Source organism: Mauremys mutica, chromosome 3 (assembly GCF_020497125.1).
Source record: "Mauremys mutica isolate MM-2020 ecotype Southern chromosome 3, ASM2049712v1, whole genome shotgun sequence".
Lineage (NCBI taxonomy): Eukaryota > Metazoa > Chordata > Testudines > Geoemydidae > Mauremys > Mauremys mutica.
In genome coordinates, this window is record NC_059074.1 from 133,662,109 (window position 1) to 133,685,178 (window position 23,070).

Here is a 23,070-nt window from a genome sequence, read left to right on the forward strand (position 1 = left end):
GGCGCCGCTCCTACTGGGTCCGGGTCAGGCTCAAGCGCCGCGCGCCCCTAGCGGAGAGGGAAAGCGAGGCCGTTACGGGCGTGAGCCAACAGGCTTCCCAAAGGCCCCGCCCCGGGGGGTGGAGCCGCGCGCGTACATGGGCACCGACCCCCCAAACTGAGTCCCTGCCCGCCTGACGCCTTGGCACGGCGCTGTCAGGGGGCGGGGCTGCCTGGCTAGCCCCAGGCGCTGCTGGGCACCGCTAGCCGCCCCCTTGCCGTGGGGAGCGGCGGCCACGCGCCCCTGCCCGTGGGGAGCGTTGGCGCGTCCGTGGGTTGCCCCGCCCCGCCCGTCAGGGGCCGTTCGCCCGAGCAGAGCCACAGGGCGGGGAGACCTGCCTCTCGATCCCTGTTAGGGTGACCAGACAGCAAGTGTGAAAAATCGGGATGGGGGTGGGGGGGTAATAGGAGCCTATATAAGAAAAAGCCCCAAATGTTGGGATTGTCCCTATAAAAATGGGACATCTGGTCACCTTACTCCCAGTCTCTGGCCAGCGCAGCGCCCGGCCCGTGCAGCGCCGCAGCAGCGGATGAGACGGAGTGGGGCACGTGTGGGTCTGGCCCTTAGAGCAGCCTGCGGGGGAGCCGGGCTGACGGTGCCTCTGGCCCAACGGAGGAACGTGCCTGTGGCAAGAATCAGCGGAGTAGTCTCCTTCCGACCCGAAGGTGCAGTACCAACACCGGGCATAGCTACACCGGAGGGGGGGGTTCATTTTATTGCCCTTGTTAGTGGCTGGGGTTTATTTAATATAAAGCCATGGTACACCCACACCTTGAATACTGCGAGCAGATGTGGTCCTCCCCCGACCTCAAAAAAGTTATATTGGAGTTGGAAAAGGTTCAGAAAAGGGCAACAAAAATGATTAGGGGTATAGAATGGCTTCCGTATGAGGAGAGATTAGTAAGACTGAGACTTTTCGACTTGGAAAAGAGGTGACTAAAGGGGGATATGATAGACGTCTATAAAATCATTAGTGGTATAGAGACAGTAAATAAGATAGTGTTATTTACACCTCATAATACAAGAACAAGGGGGCACCAATTGAAATTAATAGGTAGCAGGTTTAAAACAAACACAAGAAAGTATTTTTTCACACAATGCACTGTCAACCTGTGGAACTCCTTGCCACAGAGTATTGTGAAGGCCAGTACTATAATGGGATTCAAAAGGGAGCTAGATAGATTATTGGAAGATAGGTCCATCCTTGGCTATTAGCCAGGATGGGTAGGAATGGTGTCCCTAGCCTCTTGTTTGCCAGAAGCTGGGATTGGGTGACCGAGCATGGATCAGGACAGGATACTGGGCTTGATGGGTCTTTGGTCTGACCCAATATGGCTATTCTTATGTTCTTATTTGGGTTTCTGATGGCTTTGCTAAATTTCTGCCCCTTTTGATAAATGCGCAGGAGCAGTGTGACTGGTAAAGGAGCACCTTTAACAAAAGGCATTACTGCATAATCTCGGGCTGGCCACTGGTTCACTGTTTTTGCCATCTGACCTAGGACAAATCTATTCCAGTATTTCTAGCGCTTTTGTCAGCCTGAAAGTGACTCTAGGACTGGAGTCTGTGTAAAGAAGGATGACCCTGTAGTAGCATGTGGAACAAAACAATTCTCACCTAAATACCTACTAGACAATGGAAAATAGAAAGTATTGTAATGAGGCGTCCTTCAAGAACGAACTGTAAAAGGAAACATCACAATCTGTCACTAACATCTAAGGTCTTCAGAACCAAGGGACCATTCCCTTCCTCAGTCATGTTTTGATTGGAGAGAGTTCTCTACTTACGTTAATTTCTTGTTCTGATCATTGTATTTGAATATTCATGTCTGTGTCTGATATGTGAGAAAAGAGGTGTTCCTGGAAATTCAAACAAAATATTCACATTATTACAAATAACCTAAGATGTCAAAACATTTATTTTAAATTATTGGCACCCAATGAATAAACTTTTGATATGGATCCCACTACCAGATGATGGCAACCTGCTCTCTCTTTATAAAGCTCTTCATTACAAGACGGTCAATAAGTACAAGTCCTTGTCTCTCAATCTTCCAGTACAAGCATATATACTCTGTATCAGATCCTTACCATAACACAAAAATTCACTCATACAGGGCACACAGGATTCATTTACACACTTACTTCATTTCCTTTGCACAAATATATATTACATTTTCTGTACTTGCTATATATGCTATATTTAGGCTTGAAGGGATTAGATTTTATTGTTAAAAGTTAATTTTGCCATACATACAAACCAATGAAAGGTATTTTAACTGAAATTTACATATAAGCAAAGTAAGAAAAATGCTGCTTGATAATTCATTTGAGTTTGATCTAAGGATATTTATTTTGTATATTTTGAACAAATATGATATTGTTGACAAATTGTGTTTAAAGTTATAAAGCTTTAACTTTTTGAATCTCATCATCTACTGTCATTAGTCTCCCCCACCATAATTTTGCAAAACTGAAAATTTAAATTGACAATCTAAAAAATGCTTAAAAATAAACATCAACATTATTTAATAAAAATAAAATTCAGGCAAGCCTAACTATAATATATGACTTTGACAGTCATCTAAAAATATACAAAATATAAGCTGTCACAGCTGCGTGTATATAGTATAGATAAGAAAAGATGGTTCTTGGAAGATTATGCAATGTATAAATGCATTATGCAATGTATATACTATAGCCCACGGATCTCAAACCCAAATCACCACAAGGGCCACATGAGGACTAGTACATTGGCCTGAGGGCCGCATCTCTGAAACCTTTTCATACAATGATACAAAAGTATAGTAAAAAATGAAGAATAATATAGTATGCTATTAAAGCCAATGTATTAACTTTTTAAAAACTAATGCAAAAAGTCAGTGCTAATTTTGACAGTCATTTCATTTTTGGCCCCTTAGCTGGCAGCATTAATATGTTAATTGTATGAGTTAAAAACATTTTCTGTCAGCCTGTGATGTGTCCATCCCACACAAGCCCAGAGTGGGTAAATGTGAGCCAGAAAGGCTAACCTTGTTGCACCTGGAGGGAAGCCAGGGGTTGATAAGAACTAATGGAAGATGAAGCCCAGCAGGGGGAAAACCCGGGCTAGGATGAAAAAGCTAGGAAGTGACAGCGGGAAGGAGGCTGCAGGGTGGAGGTCTGCAACCACTCCCTAGAGGGAAAGGCAGTTGGCTAGAGATGAGGTCAGGAGGAGAGTAAACCCTGTGGTTCTGTCCCGGATTAGGGATTCTTACAAGAGGCCTAAAAGGGGGAAGTACCCACAAGGAGGTGCTCCTGTGGTGAGTGGACCTCTTCACAGGTCTGCAAATGTACCTTGTAATTTCTGTCCAGCAGTGTTTTCACTTATGCTTCTTCACGAATACTATATTCTGGAACTGGAATTTAGAATCTTGTCTAACTCCCATTGAAATCAATGGAAAGAATGTCATTGACTTCAGTGGGGGTTGGATTAGACTCATAGTCAAAAGTTGTGTCGATAATGCATAAGCCAGAATAGCATACAACCCATGCTCCCCCTCCCTGCCACTATTCCAACCCCTTCCCCAAATCCCCACCCTGGCCCTGCCTCTTCCCCTGAGCGTGCCACATCCCTGCTCCTCTCCCCTTCCTCCTGGAAAGTCCTAAGCACCGCCAAAATCGGGAAGCACTGGGAGGTAGGCGGAGGAGCGAGGATGTGGGGGGCAGGGGAGTCAGAGCCTATGGAGACCCCTGCAATAGCCTAAGTGAGCTACAGGTATGCAAAGTTGACTTAAAGGTGTCTTTATAGTCCCTTGATTGTGGGGCAATCCAGGTGTCAGTTTTGTTCCATACCCTTGCTGCAAGTTAGAACCGATCTCAAGATGCTGTCTCTTGTGCCAGTTGCCAATGGGACATTCCTGCTGCCAGGGATGCCCTGGCCATGCCCATGCTAGAGAGGCCAAGAGGAGCTTGGTTAGGAGCCTCAACTGCCTAGCTCTGTGGAACCCAAGGTTTTCCATAGGCAAGGGCAATCATCAAGGGACTAAGTCCGCTGGATTTAACAACTCTGTGTTGTGGGAAACCAGTTGAAAAGTGCTGCAGTGGAGAGAAAAAATTGCTTCTCAGCCTACAATTTCAAAAGTTTAGTAATTTTGGGTGGTCAGGATGGCACACCTTAAAGGAGCTTGATTTTCAGAGTGGGGTGTTCAGTTTTCAAAAAATCAAGCTCCTTTAAGGTGTCAAACAGTGCACCCAGAAACTGAGGCAATATATTTACTCGTTAAAAATCAGGGCCCTAGTTCTTCACAGGAATATTAAGGGCCCAAATGTCATGTGTTTGCTATCACAATAGTAATACAATTTTGAATAAACAGTTCTTGTTTGCACAGCCAATAGTGCTATGTCACATTGTATCATATTATGAAGAGGAAATCTTTCTTTTCAAGGAAATATTGGGATACAGAGCTGTAGGAAACTCAGAAAAGTTTGCTACATTAGTGTTTTGGGGGAGATGGGGGCAGGGTTTACTACAGAATGTTGGTTTTCCTTTAGATATGAGAAGGATTGAACTGCCTGTTCAATTTTCTCACATCCGTGAACTGCTGGGTTATAACAAGACTCAAGGATTCACTTTTTGCCATGAGATGAATTGAAAATTCTGCTCCCTACTTCTTCTGAGTCTCCAAATAGGGAGATGATGTTGCCCTTCTTCAGCAGCCAGGATTCTCATGGAAGTTTCTGGACCAAATTCAGCTATGTGTAAATTACATGTGGAGCAGGCATTGGCTAGAAAATAAAAATAAAAGGTAAACCCAAAAACTTTTTTGGGGGGAATTTTTGGCAAATCAGTAAGTTACAAAAATGTTTTGGGTTGGACAGAATGTTTGATTTTGATTTTGGGCATTATTTAGCAAAAGCAAAGGAAATTTGGAAATGGAAAGCTAGAGTCTCAAGAGGACTTAGGCACAGATCTCAAAGCCAAAGAGGAACCTCTCCTGTTGAAGCTGATCCACTTGTTTAAATAATTAAACATTATTTCGGTCACAGTGAGAGAGTGACCTTATAGCCTGGCTGTTGAGTACTCACCTGGGATTGGGACAGCTGAGTTCCAATTCCTGCTCCAGAATGGGGATTCAAATCTGGGCCTCCTACTTTGCATGTGAGTACCCTAACCCCATGGCTATTTGTATAAGACCAGGGCTCCTCCTCCTCGGTTTTATGACTGGCACTCTAAGTCTGTTTGGGAATCTATCCCCAAAAAATCAAAATATTTTGTTTAAAAAAAAAAGTCAATCCATTTTTTTTCCTGACAATTTGCCAAATTCTATACAAATTCACGAAGTGTTTTGGTCAATCCAAATCTGCAATGTTTTTTTTGGCAAAAAACAAGTTTCAGATGAAAAACTGTGCCCAGATCAAATCCTAACCTAAGTACAAGTCTACATCAAATTGGTAACTGTGTACTCACATTTTTGTTTTGGAATCACAAATGTGAGAAGGACAGGGACACAACTTTCAGTTCTGTCTCACAGCCACAGGCAGTAAGAAGGAATTGCAGGTCAGTTGGCCCATTATTCCCTTTATGCTCTTGGCTGGGTGGATGGGGGTGGGAAAGATGCAAGGAGACACAGGGCACAGGTGTGGCCCAACAGATACTGCCGGCAAAAAGATTCCAATTTCGAGTTCTTGGGGTGCATGAGCCTCACCAAGAGTGGAATGTATATAGACAAACACTTGAAGAAGAATTTTTATTACTTGTGATATGAGAGAAGGAAAAAGCTCAAATGATTCAAAGAATCTAGGAAATTTGAAGGCCTGACAGGTAAAAACATTTTTTTCTTGGAATCAGTTGAGATACTGAGCTGTAGAGCATCATATACAGAGAATCACTTTTCAGAATGGAACTTCACACTAACACCTCTAGAGCAATTTATAATACTGAAATTATTCATTAAATTACATGGAAATAAATACAGTAAAGAAAGGAATAATATCTGCATTAGATGGCATACCTGCCTGCAATATTATTCTGCTGCTAATGAGAGTATCATTCACCTTAATGAAAAATGTGTGGTTTCTAGTTTTCCTCTCCACTTTCAAGAAGCAAAAAAAATTCCCATCAGCAAGAAAGCCCCCAAAAATAGATAAATCAGATTTCTGGGGGAAGATGGATTAGGGAGGAAGATAACATGGAGTAATTAGACCAAAAAAGATACAGGAAGGATAGAATCCTGCCCTGCTTACTTGAGACAGACTTCCACTAAAGCCAGTAAGAGTTTTATTAGAGTAAAAGCTATCTGGCCAAGAAGCAGATGCAGAAGCATAGTCCAGTGGGTGAACTTTGCCCTCAGTTCCACAGGAGCAATTCCCAATGAAACCAATGCAAGTTACATCTACTGATAGGGAAACACAGGCCCATGCTTAACTTTACTACTATGACCAGTCAGTTAAGTCATTTAAATCAATGGGATTTCTCATGGTCCTAAAGTTAAGCATGTGCCTAAGTGTTTGGAGGATCGGGGCCTCAGATGGCAGAATGCTAGTAATTAAAATAGTCAAGTCTTGCTAAACTGCATATTAATTACTTGTTATTTAACAAAGTCTCATTGATAATATATCAGTTTGCACATGCAATAGCATTTTAATCAGATGAGTGAAGTCTGTATGCATAGGATCAAATTCAGACCTGGGGTAAGCAGGAGGATTTCCAGATATTTCACTGGTGTTCTGCTTTCACCTCATCTGAACTTGGCCAATAGATATTAGAGGTCAGCAAATACCTTAAGCATCTTTTCTTTCACATTTTCAAAATAACTGAATTAAAGCGGATCTAATTCAGTCTTTAATTATACTGATGCTACCTCATTTATGTCAATTTGCCAAATTAATCAGTAGCATGGCTCTGTATAGGATGAATTCAGCCAAATTGAGAAGAGAATTTGGCCCAGTATATTTTTCTCAAAATTATTCCTTACATATTTATTTCTTACAACACAACCAATACAATTAGCTTAATTGATTCTACAGTCTGGTGTCATTTAAATGAACACACTAAAATTACTTAATTAAACTGTTAGAAACAAAATCAGGGATTCACAAACTATGGCATTTTATTTCAGAGGCCTTTGTTTACATTTGTACAATATATTACATAATTCTCCATTGTCTGCAGAACCCAATATATATTTTATAGCTTTTTTCTATAAGCTTTTCCTTCAATGTTTGTCAACAAATTTTTACAGTCTTGTACAAATCTGAATACTTTGAAACCATTTTCAATAAAATCAGTTACCGTAAGCACACACTACGAAGACTGAAAACGCTTTTCTTAGAAAAGTCGAATGTAAAGGATTCTGACACTCTAGCATCTACAAACAAAACCTTTTGAAATTACATGTTGTATTGCCAAAAAACAAAGAAAAACATGCCAGCCCCTTTTTCCCCCAGCCAAAAGAAGTACACGGAACTACAATTAAAACAGTAAAACAATCTGTACAATAAAGTACTGTGTATTAACAGTGCCAGGTATTAAATAGCTTGAATGAACACTTCCGCAATATACAAATGTCTTACAAAGATGTATAATTAACAGGAGAGAGCTTGGGATTCATACAACATAAAATCAATATATGTGAAAACAGTTTTGAGTTGGTTTTGGATTTTGTACAAGGCATTTTTAAAAAAAGAAGTATGTCTAACACTCAGCTAGCTATTTATATTAAAAACAACTATCCTTTTGTGGCAGTGTTCATATCAGCAACCACAAACTATATTAACACAGCTTTCTCCTTCTTGAAGTCCTCTCTGTTGCAGCTCGTAATAAAATAAGCATTACAAATGAAATATTTGTTGCTTTAAGGGAAAAGAAACATTTACAAGAAAACACAAAAATATAACTGTTATAATCCATTATGAATAAATATACACTTTAAACTGGCTAAATACAATCTTTATACATTGTTTAAGATTTAATACAGTTTGATAGCCATTTTCTTCCTTTTGTCATAATGTATTTTATCAAAATTAAAAAAAATACTGATTCATAGAAAAATGGCAAAGTACAGTAGTTCCATTCCAATTAATGGGTTATTACAACCCACAGTAACCTATTAGCCTAATTCAAACCTGTAAACATTAGTCAGTCTTTTTAAAAGAGAATCTTCATATTTGGTTATCAGGACTGATGTCAAACATCCTACTAACTGCAGGTTTTGAATTTAATACATGTGCTTGACTTATACAATTAAAGCCACTATGAGGTGACTTAGAAGTTAAAAAACAATTAGTTTGTACAAATGAAAATAGGTTCAATATTTGTCATAAATAAATGGAAAAATATCAAATGTTCCAGCTTTAACAAAATACCAGGGAATACACGTACAGTAAGCCTTAACACATCAATTAGGCCCATCCAACAACTGTATGCTTACTGTACTGTCTCTACAGGCAGTGAACAGCCTCTCCATTTGCCACAGTGGAAGGCCTTCGAGTCACTAGACGTACAATTCCCAGACAAGTTGGAAACAATTATTGCTTGAGGAAAAGCAGTTTGTTGTACTTTTTCTTCATAAAAGTGCACTTAAGTGCAAAGTTAGCTTGTCAAGAAACAATTTTAAAATACAAAATAGTGCTTGTCTGAATTTTGTGCCACCGTGCAGTATAAAAAAAGTGGCCCTCAGCAGCCATTAAGTGCAAAGTGCTTTGGCAAGTCCTGCTGTCACCTGCACTCAACTGACATCCCATTTTGTGATGAACTTGACATAGATGGTTCTGCTAAAGTTAACATAACTGCAGCTGTAATGGAACTGGAGGAAGGTGAGGAAGAAGATGATGATGTAATAGCAGCACCTATGACAAAGAAAAACAAAAAGGTTTAAATAAATGTACTAAAATAAAATTAAAAAAATACTTTGCATGTACATTAGCAACTTCAAAGCAGATAATAAACATTAAAGGGACACCATCAACTTAAAATCTAGCTAGTTAAAATAATAAAAAGAATTAAAAGTAGTTTAACCTGCTCCCAAGTGCCCCTGCCAATTTTTGTGATTTTTACCATCATGTTATAACAAGAGGAGTGCAGATAAGAAGCTAATTTTATTTCGTGGCTCTTGTCACATGCCATTTGGGGTTAACAAAAGGTTCTAACCCTGTCATACAAGAAGGGTCAGTATCCACTGACTCCAACAACTACTACACAGTTTTTAATTAATAATTAATTATTTACAATTTCTTGTTGTGTGAAAGACCAAGACAAACAAGGAAACTGAATGTATGGTCCATTATACAGTACTACATTACTATAAATTACTATTTCTATAAGGTGGGTACACAACTGGTTGAAAAACCATATTCAGGGCGTAGTTATCAATGGTTCACTGTTACACTCGGAGGATACATCTAGTCGAGTCCCATAGGGGTCTCTCCTGGGCCTGGTACTATTCAATATTTTCATTAATGACTTGGATAGTGGAGTGGAGAAATGTGTTTATAAAATTTGCAGATGACACCATGGTGGGAGGCGTTACAAGCACTTTGGAGGCCAGGATTAGAATTCAAAATGACCTCAATAAGTTGGAGAACTGATCTGAATCAATAAGATGAAATTCAGTAATGACAAATGCAAAGTACTATACTTAGGAAGGAAAAATCAAATGCACAACTACAAAATGGGGAATAACTCGCCAGGCAGTAGTCAGCGGCGTAGCCAGATTCTAACATCAGGGGGCGCGAACACATAAAAAAAAGGCACCACCTGACATCAAATTGCTAATTACATACTTTTAAATTTGTTACACATATTTATTTTGTACTTAAAATAAAAACACCAGAATGATCCAGCCACGGAAGCGTTTGCACAGCCGGCATTTCGCAGGAGAACTCTAGATTATACTTGGATATACTTTAGATTCTAGAAAGTAAATGACAATACAGTAGTTTATAATTGTCGCAGGTTTAAAAAAAAATACTGGCCATTTTTTCCAGTTACTAATTTCATTTTAAAATCGATCAATGAAATGCACTTTATTTATAATAGATCATAATACTAAAGTGTGACCAAGTGGAACTGTTCTTAATGTCTCCTCTGAATACTGTGTGGGTGCCTCAGTTTCTGGCTGACACTCTGTCTCCTGGCAACTAGTGTCTGGGGCCCTTCCCCCCTGCAAGGGGATGCTAAAGGTGTGGGAGAACAAAAAGATCAGGTGAACTCCTGGCCTGGGAAAGGAACTCAGCAGAGAAGGAGGGGCTGGAGGGGGTTTCAGTTTGGAGCTGGCTGGGGATGTGGAGTGAGGGCGGACGTGGGTGTCTGGCTCACTGCCCACCCCGCCACCCACAGGATGGATCCGGCTAAGGGGTCCTGTTCCCTGTACCTACAAGCTCTGTTTTAGACCATGTTCCTGTCATCTAATAAACCTCTGTTTTACTGGCTGGCTAAGAGTCACGTCTGACTGCAAAGTGGGGGTGCAGGACCCTGTGGCTTCCCCAGGACCCCACCTGGGTGGACTCGCTGTGGGAAGCGCACGGAGGGATAGAGGATGCTGAATGCTCCAAGGTCAGACCCAGGGAGGTGAAACTGTGTAAGATTCTTGCCCTGAAGACAGTCTGCTCCGAGAGAGGAGGCTCCCCAGAGTCTTGACTGGCTTTGTGGGGAGCAGTTCCAGAGCATCGCCCGGGGACTCCGTGACATAAAGTCACCAAAAAGGCATGACAAATACAAGTTTTATGAGAATTGGTGAGCAAAGATCTTGTAGCTCTTCGGGGTTGGACAAAGCAGTAATTTCCCTTAAAGTAGCTTTATTCATGGGGGGGTTAAACAAAAGACACCTCTACGACACAGGTTGGCAGTCTAACATTTTTGAAACACTGAGTACTGAAAGTTAGGGTTTTTAACTAATTTAAGCTGTACACAGACACACACACACAGCTTAATTTGTGCAAGGGTTTGCCAAGGCTGAGTCCCAGCACCTGTAGGCTTGGACACTCATAGCCCTGGTACCTTTGGGCTTGCTGCATCAGTTATGAAAGTAAAAAAATTGCTTGAGCCCTGGCACCTTTCATTATGAATTAAGCCCTGATCTAGCGACATTTATTATTCTTTTTAGAGCCTCACCTCGTAGAGGCCTGTGAGTATGTGAGAATCTCAGCTATCATTAACAACAACAAATACAAGATACTAGCCCTCATGGGAGAGGGGCAAAGCTGGAAAACAGGAACTCTAAAGCTCAAAAACCAGAAGGCAAATAAAAAGAACCCCAATTGTATTATATTTTAAAAGCTCATGATTTTTAAGCCAATCTTGGGATATTTGAGGGCTTGCCTCATGATTTTTTGAGTGCTTGGATTAGCACTAGTAAGGGAATCACTTGCTTTTCAAGGCCATCCAGGATATATCCCTATGAAAAATCGAGGACAAAGGTTATTGTTGGGAGACCTGGCACCATAAGATGTTGTGTGGCAAGTCACAGGCACTGCTCGGAAACCAGGAAAAGTGAAATCCTGCCCCTTCCCCTATTAAAGTCAAGGGTAAATCCCGCACTGATCAGCACAGACAGAGACAGGCTCCCCCCAAGCGCTGGAGCTGGTCAAACGCTTGATGGGCAGCAGTGTCCTAATGCACCACCTCAGTGCAGGACATAGGGGCCCCAAAGGGCACCCCTTAATACAGGCCAGGTGGCCTGGGGACAGAGTCAGCCCAGCTCCCCTCTCCACTGACCTTCCTGCAGCCCCGCCAGCCCCACACGGATTGGAAACGAGCACTGCAGGAGTTGTTTCCAGCGGGGACAGGCTTGGGGAACGTGCTCGGGCAGCAGCAGGAAGGAGGCTGCGGTGCAGGGTGGCGAGTGTGGCGTGTGCGGGGGCTGCAGGGACCCGAGCCGCCCCGGTCCCCTCGAAGCCCCGCCAGGCGGAGGCTGCAGGGCAAGGAGGAGCAGGGCAGGCAGGGGGTGATTGTGCAGACGCTGCAGGGTGAGACCTTCAACAACTTGCAGTGGCAGCGTGCTGCCTCCACGAGCCTGCTGCTCCTCAGCCCCCTCCCCTGCCGTGCTGGGGCGATGCGCTGCCGCCCCTTCCCCTCCTGGCAGAGCCCTCCCCTGCCTGGGTGGCATGCGCCAAGTGGGGCTCAGCTTAGTGAGCCGGGCAGGTGCGGGCAGGTGGGAGCCTCCTCCTCCTCCTCGCCGGGGAGCCAGGCAACCAGCCGACGCCGCCTGCAGCCCCAGAGCAAGCGAGTGAGCCGGGCTGGGGATGCAGGGGGGCGGTGCAGAGCCGAGAGCCAGCTGGTGGCTGCACGCAAAACCGGGCTCCGGACTCCGAGTCCAGAGCCCAGTGCTGGCTGCATGGAAAAGGTGCCACTTTTGGAGAATGTGCTCAGGGGGAGCAGCCGTCCCCCCTGTTACCCGCCCAGCTATGCTACTGGCAGTAGTACTGCTGAAAAGGCTCTGGGAGTTATAGTGGATCAAAATTTTAACATGAGCCAAGAACATGATGAAGCTGTGAAAAAGGCTAATACCATTCTTGGGTATATTAAGAGGAAAGTCACATGTAAGACACAGGAGACAATTGTCCCACTCTACTTGGCACTGGGGAGACCTCAGTTGGAGTACTCTGTCCAGTTTTGGGTGCTACAGTTTAAGAAAGATGTGGACAAACTGGAGAGAGGGGAGCAACAAAAATGATAAAAGTTTTAGAAAAGCTGAGCTATCAGGAAGGTTAAAAAAAGTGGGCATGTTTAGTCTTAAGAAAAGAAGACTTGAGGGGGCACCTGATAGTCTTCAAATATGTTAACGGGTGTACCAAGAGGACTGTAATCAATTGTTCTCCATGTCCACTGAAGGTAGAACAAGAAATAATCTGCTGCAAGAGACATTTAGGTTAGATATTAGGAAAAACTTTCTCACTATAAGGATAATCAAGATCTGGATTAACTTCCCAGCAGAGGTTATATAATCTCCATCACTGGAGATTTTTAAAAATACGTCAATCAAACACCTGTCAGAGATGGTCTAGGTATACTTAGTCCTGCCTCAGTGCTGGGGGATGGACAAGATAACCTACCCCTGTTCCTTCCAGCTTTACATTTCTATGACTTCACTGTGCTGTCAAACATACAAAGTGAACAAATGAAGAATAGAGAAAAATACTATTTCTCTCCAGTATCTTTCAGCAGTAATAATAGATATTATTTATAACAACAGTAGGTATAACATTTTCAGAGAGAAGTGTGACTTAAGATGGTGTTCCTTTAAAAGTAATTCATTAAGTAATGCCTCTGAGGCTAATGAAGAGCTAATATTTTATAATTTATCATGGACTCATGATAAATGATTTTATAGTAAATTATGATACTTATTTGTAAAGAAAATCAAGCTAGTAATATTGAATTTTGCATACATTTATTAGAAAAAGTTAGTTTTATAATTCTTCAAAAAATGTAGATCCTCTTAGAGAATAAAATAGAATACATCCCTCTGAAAATGTTATTTTCATATGCACTGCTGTTGACTAAAAATGTTGGATGTCTGACTTGTATTTTTGTGGGATCATTTTTACTTGAATTTTTGAAGAATTTCTAGATATCTATACAAACATTTTGCTGTCAGCTTTACAAATGCTATTAATGTGAATACCAGCCCAGGACATTGCATGAATTTGCCATACTTCTCAGATGGCTGCACTGAAATCACGAGAAACAGTGTCATGTGGCACTGTCAGGTAGTTTAAGTGCAAACATTTAGGCGTTGTATTTTAAATGATTATATAAACCTAATATTAAATAGAAATGTTTTCATGAATTCCAGTGAAAACCACTTTGCACTTAAATATTCCCCTAGTTTTTATAATACAAACACAGCAATCCTGTGCTAGTATAGGAAATAGAAACAGAAGAACCTTATTAGGTTTTCATTATCTGAACAAGGTGCAAAACAGTAAGAAAGTCAGTATAAATGGTGAAAAGTACATTAGATAATTAAAACTGAAATACCCCCCCCCCCCAAACTAATCTGTCATTGTTTAAAAAAAGCCCATTCTGGTAAAGCACGTAAGCAAGTGTTTAACTTTAAGCACGAGTCAATGTGACTACTTATGTGGTTAAATTTAAGCCCCTGCCTAAATGCTTTGTTGGAGTCGAGCCAAAGATGGAAATTTGTTTTTCAAAACATATATGATTTTTTAACCTGACAGTATTCTTTAAAAAAAATAAAGGCTGCATTAGTAGTGAAACAAAGGGAACTCGTATCATGGTTTCTATTGTTGGCATCTATTAAAATGATAAACATACTTGTATGGTATGCTGGAAAAACAATTTTTCATGAAGAGTTACCCAACATTTATGGCAACATAAATGTTACACATGTTACAAAGATCAATCCAAGAAAAACATTCTTTTGGACTTTTAATTTAACTTGTTGGCAATTAACAGGTATATGCATTTGAAGTTTTTGGCAGATATCTAAGCACCAAATTCTTCAGCTACAATGGGTAATCCCACTGCATGGCTCTAACAGAGGACAGAATTTAACCTCAAGTACTTACTTTCCCGTTCCTTTTTCTTCAAGCGCTTTCTTCTTCGGTCAATGGAAGCTACCTCAGATTTTAAGGACAGGTAATGTTTCCTGATTTCTTGCAGTTTTTCTTGTAGGATTGTTATGCGCTCTGCACTTGTCAGATTTTCCAGGTCAGCTGTGAGTTAAATAACACCTTAGTTAATTATTAATATAGAATTGATCTTTCCATAAAACTTTCTAGTTGTAAATTTTGGGGAGACGTTCAGATCCTATGGGGAGGGTATCGGAAAAGTATCTAGAGGACAAAGCAGCTAAAAACCACAGCAACTTTAGTTGCCATCTGTCACCATAGAGAGACAAGGTGGGTAAGGTCATATATTTTCTTCTTCAGCTCTGTGTAGCTGGAAAGCTTGTCTCTTTCACCAACAGAAATTGGTCCACTAAAAGATATTATATCATCCATCTTATGTCTCTAATATCTTGGAACCACACGGCTACAACACAGCAAACATCTATCAATACAGATTTTCTCCTCAAACACCACGAGTGGCAGACAGGCAAATATTTTTGAGGGGGAGGGGGGAACAAACAAGGTTTATTGTTTTATCCTTATGAAGATTAATAAGAATTTTTCCATGATTAAATATCAATAACTGAATCCTTAGATGGGCACAAATGAGGTCAAAAACAGATTAAAGTCTGTGGGCGTGAGTCTCAACTCGCGACAAGCAGAGCTCTGACAAAGAGAGTAGCATGGTCATCAGGGAGCCAGTCAGTTATGGCTTCATGATTCTGTAGTACAGTCTGTGCTGGCTCCAATGTGAATTAGAACATACTAGAGGCTGCTCTAAGTGAGGGACCGTAAAATAACTGAGGATCAGTGTAGCATAACAGAGCTCTTCCTCCTTCCCTATCTACTCCTGATATGCCTCTCCTTCCCCAGGCATTTTATGTTGGGATGTCAGTAGGAACAGGCACCAGCTCTGATGCTTTTACTCTTACTGAGAGTTCTCCTCTGCCAGGGAAATTCACAGCTGACCAGTTATGGTTAAAATACAACATCTTTGTGCCACCCGAGGTGCAAAAAAGAACAGCTCTTACCCTGTGTCTGATGTGCAGGACGGTAGGGAAGAAGGGAATAAAAAAGCACCCTTATGGGAGCTGTGTGGGAAATCTGCACATCTCATTTGAGCGGACTGGTGAGTGGGGTTTGGGTAGAGCAGGGGCATGATTGCACAGCACAGAGCCACATAGTTACAAACTTCTGAAGGAGAACAGAAAGCTATGTCTACTATTCTCCATCAGCAGCAGAAGTGGAATGTGACCCTGGTGTGATGAAGGAATTATTTTTAATCATGTTTCTTACAGTAGTGCCCAAGGACCAACCAAGAATGGGGTCCCATTGTGCTAGGCACTATACCCACACAAAGTTGCAATGGATCTTGCTGTAGGCTTTGAGATGGGTGTGTGGATTCTGTCCTCTCAATTTCTTCACAGTTTCAGCAAGCAAAGTTCCTTTACTCTGGAGCTTTACTCACAGATTTAGGATTGGGCTCCAGGGTTTAGAGTCAGATCCTCTGTACTCACAGATTTAGGATTGGGCTCCAAGGGTTTAGAGTCAGATCCTCTGGTCCTTAAAATGACTGAAGATGGCAAGTGAAGAATTCCCTGTGTGTAGGTGAATTCTCTGCTCCTTTTTCATTCATGTGTGCTTGTGGGAGAGGAGAGGATCATGGAGGGTTTTAAGACCAAGACTTAATTATCTGGACTTTTAAAATCAACACCTGGCTCTGAATTGTCCAAAGTTACATTCTAACTTGACCAGTGGAGCTCTTGAAATGGATGTAAAAGCCATACAAAGGTATACAAATGAGACCTCATCACCAAGAAGAGGAAAGTCTTGACAGCTACTTCGGGGTGTGCAGGAAAGCAGTGCCCTTCTATAAAGTTGAAGACATGAAGCCTGAGGGACCTGAACTGAAAGTTGATTTAAAGGCTCCTGATTTCCCAGTTCTATTTTTTAGGAACATAAGGGAGGGGGAGGATTGGCAGAAAAGTCAGAAGGGAGTGAGTACAATTTTAAGCTGCCCTCTTCTCCTATCCCCCTTAAGCCCCACTACGCTTTCAGCAGTAGCTTGTAGCCCAACAGCCACTTCTAGTTCTCACTTAACAACAAAAACCTAAAGTCTGAGTTTACAATAGAAACAGAGCTGAAAATGGCTGTTGGGCTACAAGCTACTGCTGAAAGGGCAGCTGGACTTATGGGGGACAGGATGAGGGAAAACGGGTCTTAAATATGTTTGTTACATTAAAGAAGAGGTGTTGAAGCCTTTCCCTGTATTTTCTGTTGCCCTCCTTTTTTCTCCAGTGGAAGGATAGTATTGCATTAACTGCTTCCTTCCCAAATTGTTTTCTAAAAAAAGGATTATTTAAAAAAAAAAAGTTAAAATGAAGTCACTCTCTAGTAACAGTAAGGCACTGCAGGGTCTGCATTAATCAGCTATTGATGAATTTTTCATGTGGATTAAAGCACATTCACTCCAACTTCATGCCTCACAACACACCGAAGTTATCCAAGAGCAGCTGACTAATAAACAAAATGGAGAAGTTTATTGCTGTAACAGGATATAAATCTGTTCTCGTTCCAGTTTTGCCAAGGTAAAATGGAACACACAGAAATCTGACTGACTACCAAATCTGGGAAACTTCTGAGTGATCATCAAAGGGGGTGGGGGGGAAGGTACACAAGTCAACTTAAACATAAGAAGTATGAAATTCACACCAGTACAGGGCAGTTTGCACAAAAACCTAAGAATGACTTTAAACCCTATGTGTAAAAAAATAAGTGGTATATAAGGAAGTGCACAGGATTAAAAGTTAATCTTAGAGAAAGATAACTACATTCAGTAACGTTAGGACTGAAAGTAATTCTGAAAGAAAATACTTTAGTATTTTATTTACTATTTCTTACTACAGGAACAAACTAGATCTAGTTTAAAAAAAGGCACTTACACATTTGAAAACTCCATTTATAAACTTTAGGCAAACGATTATTCTGTTCCTTTAGATCAGATTCCTTCTCTCCGTTTTTCCCACATTTTCCTGGAGATTGTATTCTTGCAGGTGATTTGGTATGGTGAGACTTCATTCCAGTGGAAACTGATTTTGCTGGCTGAGACTTGGTCATACTTTCACCAGCAGAAAGTTCTTCACTATCACTGCTGTTTGCTGAAGAAACACAAAAATACACAATATAGGTTTATTTTATTAATCAAACCACTAACTCCTCAAGTGCTGGTTCCAAATATCAGAAAAGGGGTTATACCTCTTTTTCAATATAGAAAGGGTAAAATGCATCCCCGGTGAAGAGAGGGAGGTACAGAGTGGGCAGTAGGATCTGAATTGCAACCCATTGCGTGTTGCCTATAGAGGTGGTGCTTGCTTATTTTTATATAGAAATACTGATTGTAAGTAGGCCCAAAAATCTAGGTTTGAAAATTGTCAAGCGAGGCCTGGTAAAATATGAATAAAATGAATCAAGACAATTTAGAAGCAAGCTGAAGATAAGTTAGGACACAACCCCAGGTCATATTGTAAATATGTTTGGTCCTAGCTGGTTTCTACAAGTGTTTTAAATAGTATTAATGTTTTGGAAAATGCTATTTATATTAATAGATATTGCTATGGCATTTATGCAGATATTAATTATGGTAAAAAAGTAAATGTAATGTTATTAATTAACAAGCATTATTATAATTGATTATAAAAAGGGAAGCACACTAATTATAGGTTAGGTACATGCAGCCACCACCAAGGTACCGTTAGAGAAAGGATTATGCCCATTCTCATCATTTAGGTATTGTGCACCCCATAATGCATCGTTTCCTCCTCGAATGTGAGTATAAATGCAGTATAGATTATATTGTAATGCAGGGATGGGCAAACTTTTTAGCCTGAGGGCCACATCTGGGGGGGAAATTGCATGCAGGGCCCTGAATGTAGGGCTGGGGCAGGGGTTTGGGGTGCAGGAGGGAGTGGGTGCAGTGTGCAGGAAGGGGCTCAGGGCAAGGGGTAGGGGCAGAGTGTATGAGGAGACTCAGGGAAGGGGGTTGGGGTGCAGGAGGGAGTGGGTGCAGTGTGCAGGAAGGGGCTCAGGGCAAGGGGTAGGGGCAGAGTGTACGAGGAGACTCAGGGAAGGGGGTTGGGGTGCAGGAGGGGATGCGGAGTACAGAAGGGGGCTCAGGGCAGGGGACTGGGGTGCGAGGTGCAGCAGGGGGTTGGGATGCTGGCAGGGTGCAGGCAGGGGGCTCAGGGCAGAGAGTGTGGGGTACAGGAGGGGTTTGGGATCCGGCCTGGCGCTGCTTACCTGGAGCGGCTCGCACACACCAGGGCCAGGGCAGGCTCCCTGCCTGCCTGCCCTGGCTCCGTGCCGCTCCCGGAAGCAGCCAGCACCCTGTCCCTGCAGCCCCTAGGAGAGGGGGAACAGAGGGCTCCGTGCGCTGCCCTCGCCTGTGGGTACTGTCTCTGAAGCTCCCATTGGCCGCGGTTCCCCATTCCCAGACAATGGTAGCTGTGGGGGGCGGTGCCTGCAGGCGAGGCAGCACACGGAGCCCTCTGCACCCCTTCCCCCGGGGCCACAGGGACATGGTGCTGGCTGCTTCTGGGAGTGGTGTCACAGGGGTGGCAATCCTGCAGGCTGGATCCAAAGCCCTGACAGTCCAGATCCGGCTCGCGGGCCATACACCCCGTTGTAATGCCTGTTTGCTTAAAAGTTTTTAATTTTATCACTTACTGAGTCATTCACAGTCCTTCACTAAATTAAATTATCTGTAACCGCCCTTCAGGCTCAAACCGTAAAGAATTCAGTTTGGCTTTATTTGTTATTTTTAAATTACTAAGAGGGAACATATAAATCTAAGGTTACACATGACCTGCCCTTAAGGTAAGTAAATGGGTAGGTAGTGGGGTATGTGTGAAAAAATAAAAGTCAAACTTCTGCCGCTGAAAGTCCTGCACAAAAACTGTCTACTTGGGACTTGTGTAGGGAAGAGTGAATTTCACCTCAGAATTGTTCAGGTAACATCACAAACTAAATATTTTAGAGTATATTCAGTAAAGATGTAGCCTCATAGAGGATAATGGATAATGCAGAGCAAATGTCTAGTTTCATAGTGCAGGCAGGAAAATGATCTATATATTCATTAATTAACATCTACTTATGAGGACATCCTGATGTTGCCTCTTCATTTTTTATTTGGTTTACTTTAAAAGTCAGATGTACTTGTGAAGTGTTCTAATATGCAGCAAATAGTTTAGGTGGATGAATACAGGTCCTGTGTAATTACACTGGTGGTACTGTGAAAATAATAATACCACCTCTAAATTATGTGAAATTGTGTGAAAACTGATCTTGCATAGTATGTAAGTTCACTTTGCATAGTGTTCCTATTCCTCTCCTTAAAATGTATGTATTTCTACACCCCAAAATATTTTCTTTCCTTCCCTCTTTGACAAAAACAGGCCCTGTAAAGTGCCATATGCTTGCAAGTCCCACTGAATTCAATGGGAGCTGAAGGCTTTGAGCACCTTATAGGATCAGTCTGAGAAACAGCATAGCAAGAAATTTTAAATACTCTTGCACTCAGCGAAAACAGCTTCATCATTTTAACATTTATTATGAATTCTCTACTTAGCACATTTTTCTAAAATGTTATCTTTATAGAAACACTTCCTTCACTTGTCATTCAAATACAAGATGTTCTCTAAGTCTAGGTTTCATTTTGCACCAAGTTGCTATACTTACTAGTTTTGCTCTTCTTTTTGTTGTTCACCACTGATGTTTTGTGGCTTCTTTTCTGCTTTTTTGAGGAACCGCCTCCTCCCTGAGCATCTTTAAGTCTTTTTTGACCTGTACAGACTCCAATTTTAACAAATCATTAAATTCTTGGTGAAAATACTATACAACTTTGTATTTCAGGTGTTAAGGCATATTTATCTATATTAAAGCCTCAGGCAGATCCTCTGAGATTTAAGTTTACAGACAATCGTGACTTTTCTTCTCAGCTGCCATTAGCAGGATTTAATTATTTTATGTGTAAACAACAGTAACTGATACTGGGGGTGGGTGAGAAGCAGACAAAGTTTGCTAATAAAAGAGAAAATGTGTTAGATGTTTGCAAGTAACTAATAGGTCATATGTTTCAATATAATTTTTCCTGACACACATGGACATTTTGGTGTTCAAGAACTGCAAATTAAACAAGCATTTATTCAGATGACAAATTTATCAAGATTCATTAAAAGTGAAAGAATCTGAAAAGATCTCCACTTCTCTTTGATAATAATACAGATTTTAAAAAACCAACAGTACCAACAATATTATCAGAGTGCATTCATAGAACACGTAAGGCACCAATCAACAGTATCAGGTTGGGGTTTTTTTGGTTGTTTTGTTTTTTTTCAGATGAGATGGGGTAAGTATGAACTCTAAAATTTAGGAATCCCTCTGGCTGGTGAATCAGAAGCATCCAGCAATACCATAATAAAGTAAGATCCCACCATCCTATGAATAAAGTCCATTAACATATGTCAACCATACTCTTCTTTTATAGTAAAAAAAAAAAAAACTTAGAAACTCTTCATCAGTGTAATGAGACATGGACAGCATGTTACAGCTTAACTTCAAGAAAAAAAATAAAGCCACGATGCATTAAACCTGCTTGAATGATTTTCTGTGGAAATGAAAGTGTTTTGAAGTCTAGCAGACAATTCTGAAGTACCAACAGCCTTTCATTTTGCCTTTTCCCCACCTCTCTGCTTCTCAGATTTAAAAAGTGAAAGTGAAAGTGAAAAATATTGGTATTTATGGCCATAGGGAATAAAACTAGAGGAGGAAGGGAAAACTGAAATAGATTCTAGGACATCTGGTTTAAAAAAAAAATCCAATGGGAACTGTAAAGACTCAGAAACTGCCTGATTTACAGATACTATGGGCTCCTGTAGCAAAATCATTTTAAAATTAAGAAAAAGATGGTTACTCTCCTGTGTAACTGTTGTTCTTCAAGATGTGTTGCTCATATCCATTCCAATTAGCTGTGCACGCTTCTGCATGCACGATCATCGGAAGATTTTTACCCTAGCAACACTTGGTGGGTCGGCTGAGGCGCCCACTGGAGTGGCGCCCTTATGGTGCCGGATATATGCCCCTGCTGACTCAGAGCCCCTCAGTTTCTTCTTGCTGGCTACTCCGACAGAGGGGAAGGAGAGCGGGTTTGGAATGGATATGAGCAACACAACTCAAAGAACAACAGTTACAAAGGTGAGTAACTGTCTTTTCTTCTTCGAGTGCTTGCTCATATTGATTCCAGTTAGGTGACTCCCAAGCCTTACCTAGGCGGTGGGGTCAGAGTGAGATGTTGCGGAGTGAAGGACTGCTGAACCAAATGCAGCATCACCCCTGGACTGCTTCACTATCGCATAGTGGGAAGCGAAGGTATGTACTGATGACCAACTTGCTGCCCTACAGATCTCCTGTATGGGCACATGAGCCAGGAAGCCAGAGGACAAGGCTTGAGCCCTAGTAGAGTGGGCAGTAAGGTGCATAGTTGGTACATCAGCCAAGTCATAGCACGCACGGCTGCATGATGTAATCCAGGACGAGATGCGCTGTATGGAGACTGGGAGGCCCTTCATCCAGTCTGCCACCGCTACGAACAGCTGGGTCGTCCTCCTAAAGGGTTTCATTCGTTCAATGTAAAAGGTGAGGGCCCTGCAAACATCTAGGGAATGCAGCTGTTGCTCTCGTCGAGAAGCATGCGGCTTCAGGTAGAAGACCGGAAGGAAGATGTCTTGGTTGACATGGAAGGCAGACACCACCTTAGGAAGGATGGCAGGGTGTGGTTGCAGCTGTATCCTGTCCTTAGAAACACCGTATACGTTAGGTCCGACGTGAGGGTTCGAAGTTCCGACACGCGTCTGTTTTCCAGGAAAGGTACAGAAGCGAGCAAGTGGCCATTGGCTCAAACAGGGAACCCATGAGCCTGGATAGGACCAGGTTGAGGTCCCACGTAGGGGTCAGATGCTGAATTTGCAGGCACAGACGTTCCAATCCCTTGAGGAACCTGCTGACCATGGGATTGGAGAAAACTGAGCGCCCGTTTTCGCCTGGGTGGAAGGCCGAAATTGCTGCTAGGTGTACTCTGATGGATGAAACTGCTAGGCCTTGCTGTTTCAAGGACAAGAGATAATCTAGGATGGTAGGTACTGGGACCTCCAGAGGGGCAGTATTGCTCAGGGCACACCAGCAGGAGAAACGTTTCCACTCAGCCAGATATGTGGACCTAGTAGAGGGCTTTCTGCTACCCAAGAGTACGTGCTGCACCGAGCAGGAGCAACGCAGCTCAGATTGAGTTAGCCATGCAGCATCCATGCTGTGAGATGGAGGGGTTGCAGGTCCGGATGACGCAGTTGGCTGTGCTCCTGAGTGATCAGGTCCGGCCACAATGGGAGTGGAATTGGTGTGGTCACTGACAGATCGAGGAGAGTGGTGT

At 42.1% G+C, this 23,070-nt stretch overlaps 1 protein-coding gene across 3 annotated transcripts in view; it reads right to left on the reverse strand.

The window, feature by feature from the left end:
- Positions 1-7,106: 7,106 nt before the first annotated feature.
- Positions 7,107-23,070, reverse strand: part of ARID4B (AT-rich interaction domain 4B) — a 172,213-nt gene continuing 156,249 nt past the window's right edge. For all 3 annotated transcript variants that reach the window (XM_045010207.1, XM_045010205.1, XM_045010206.1), the window contains 4 exons: positions 20,325-20,438; positions 17,534-17,749; positions 14,550-14,696; positions 7,107-8,867 (listed from right to left, as the gene is read on the reverse strand). In XM_045010207.1, coding sequence (XP_044866142.1) covers positions 8,737-8,867; positions 14,550-14,696; positions 17,534-17,749; positions 20,325-20,438 — 608 coding nt within the window. In that variant the 3' untranslated portion in view covers positions 7,107-8,736. The remainder of the gene's footprint in view (positions 8,868-14,549; positions 14,697-17,533; positions 17,750-20,324; positions 20,439-23,070) is intronic.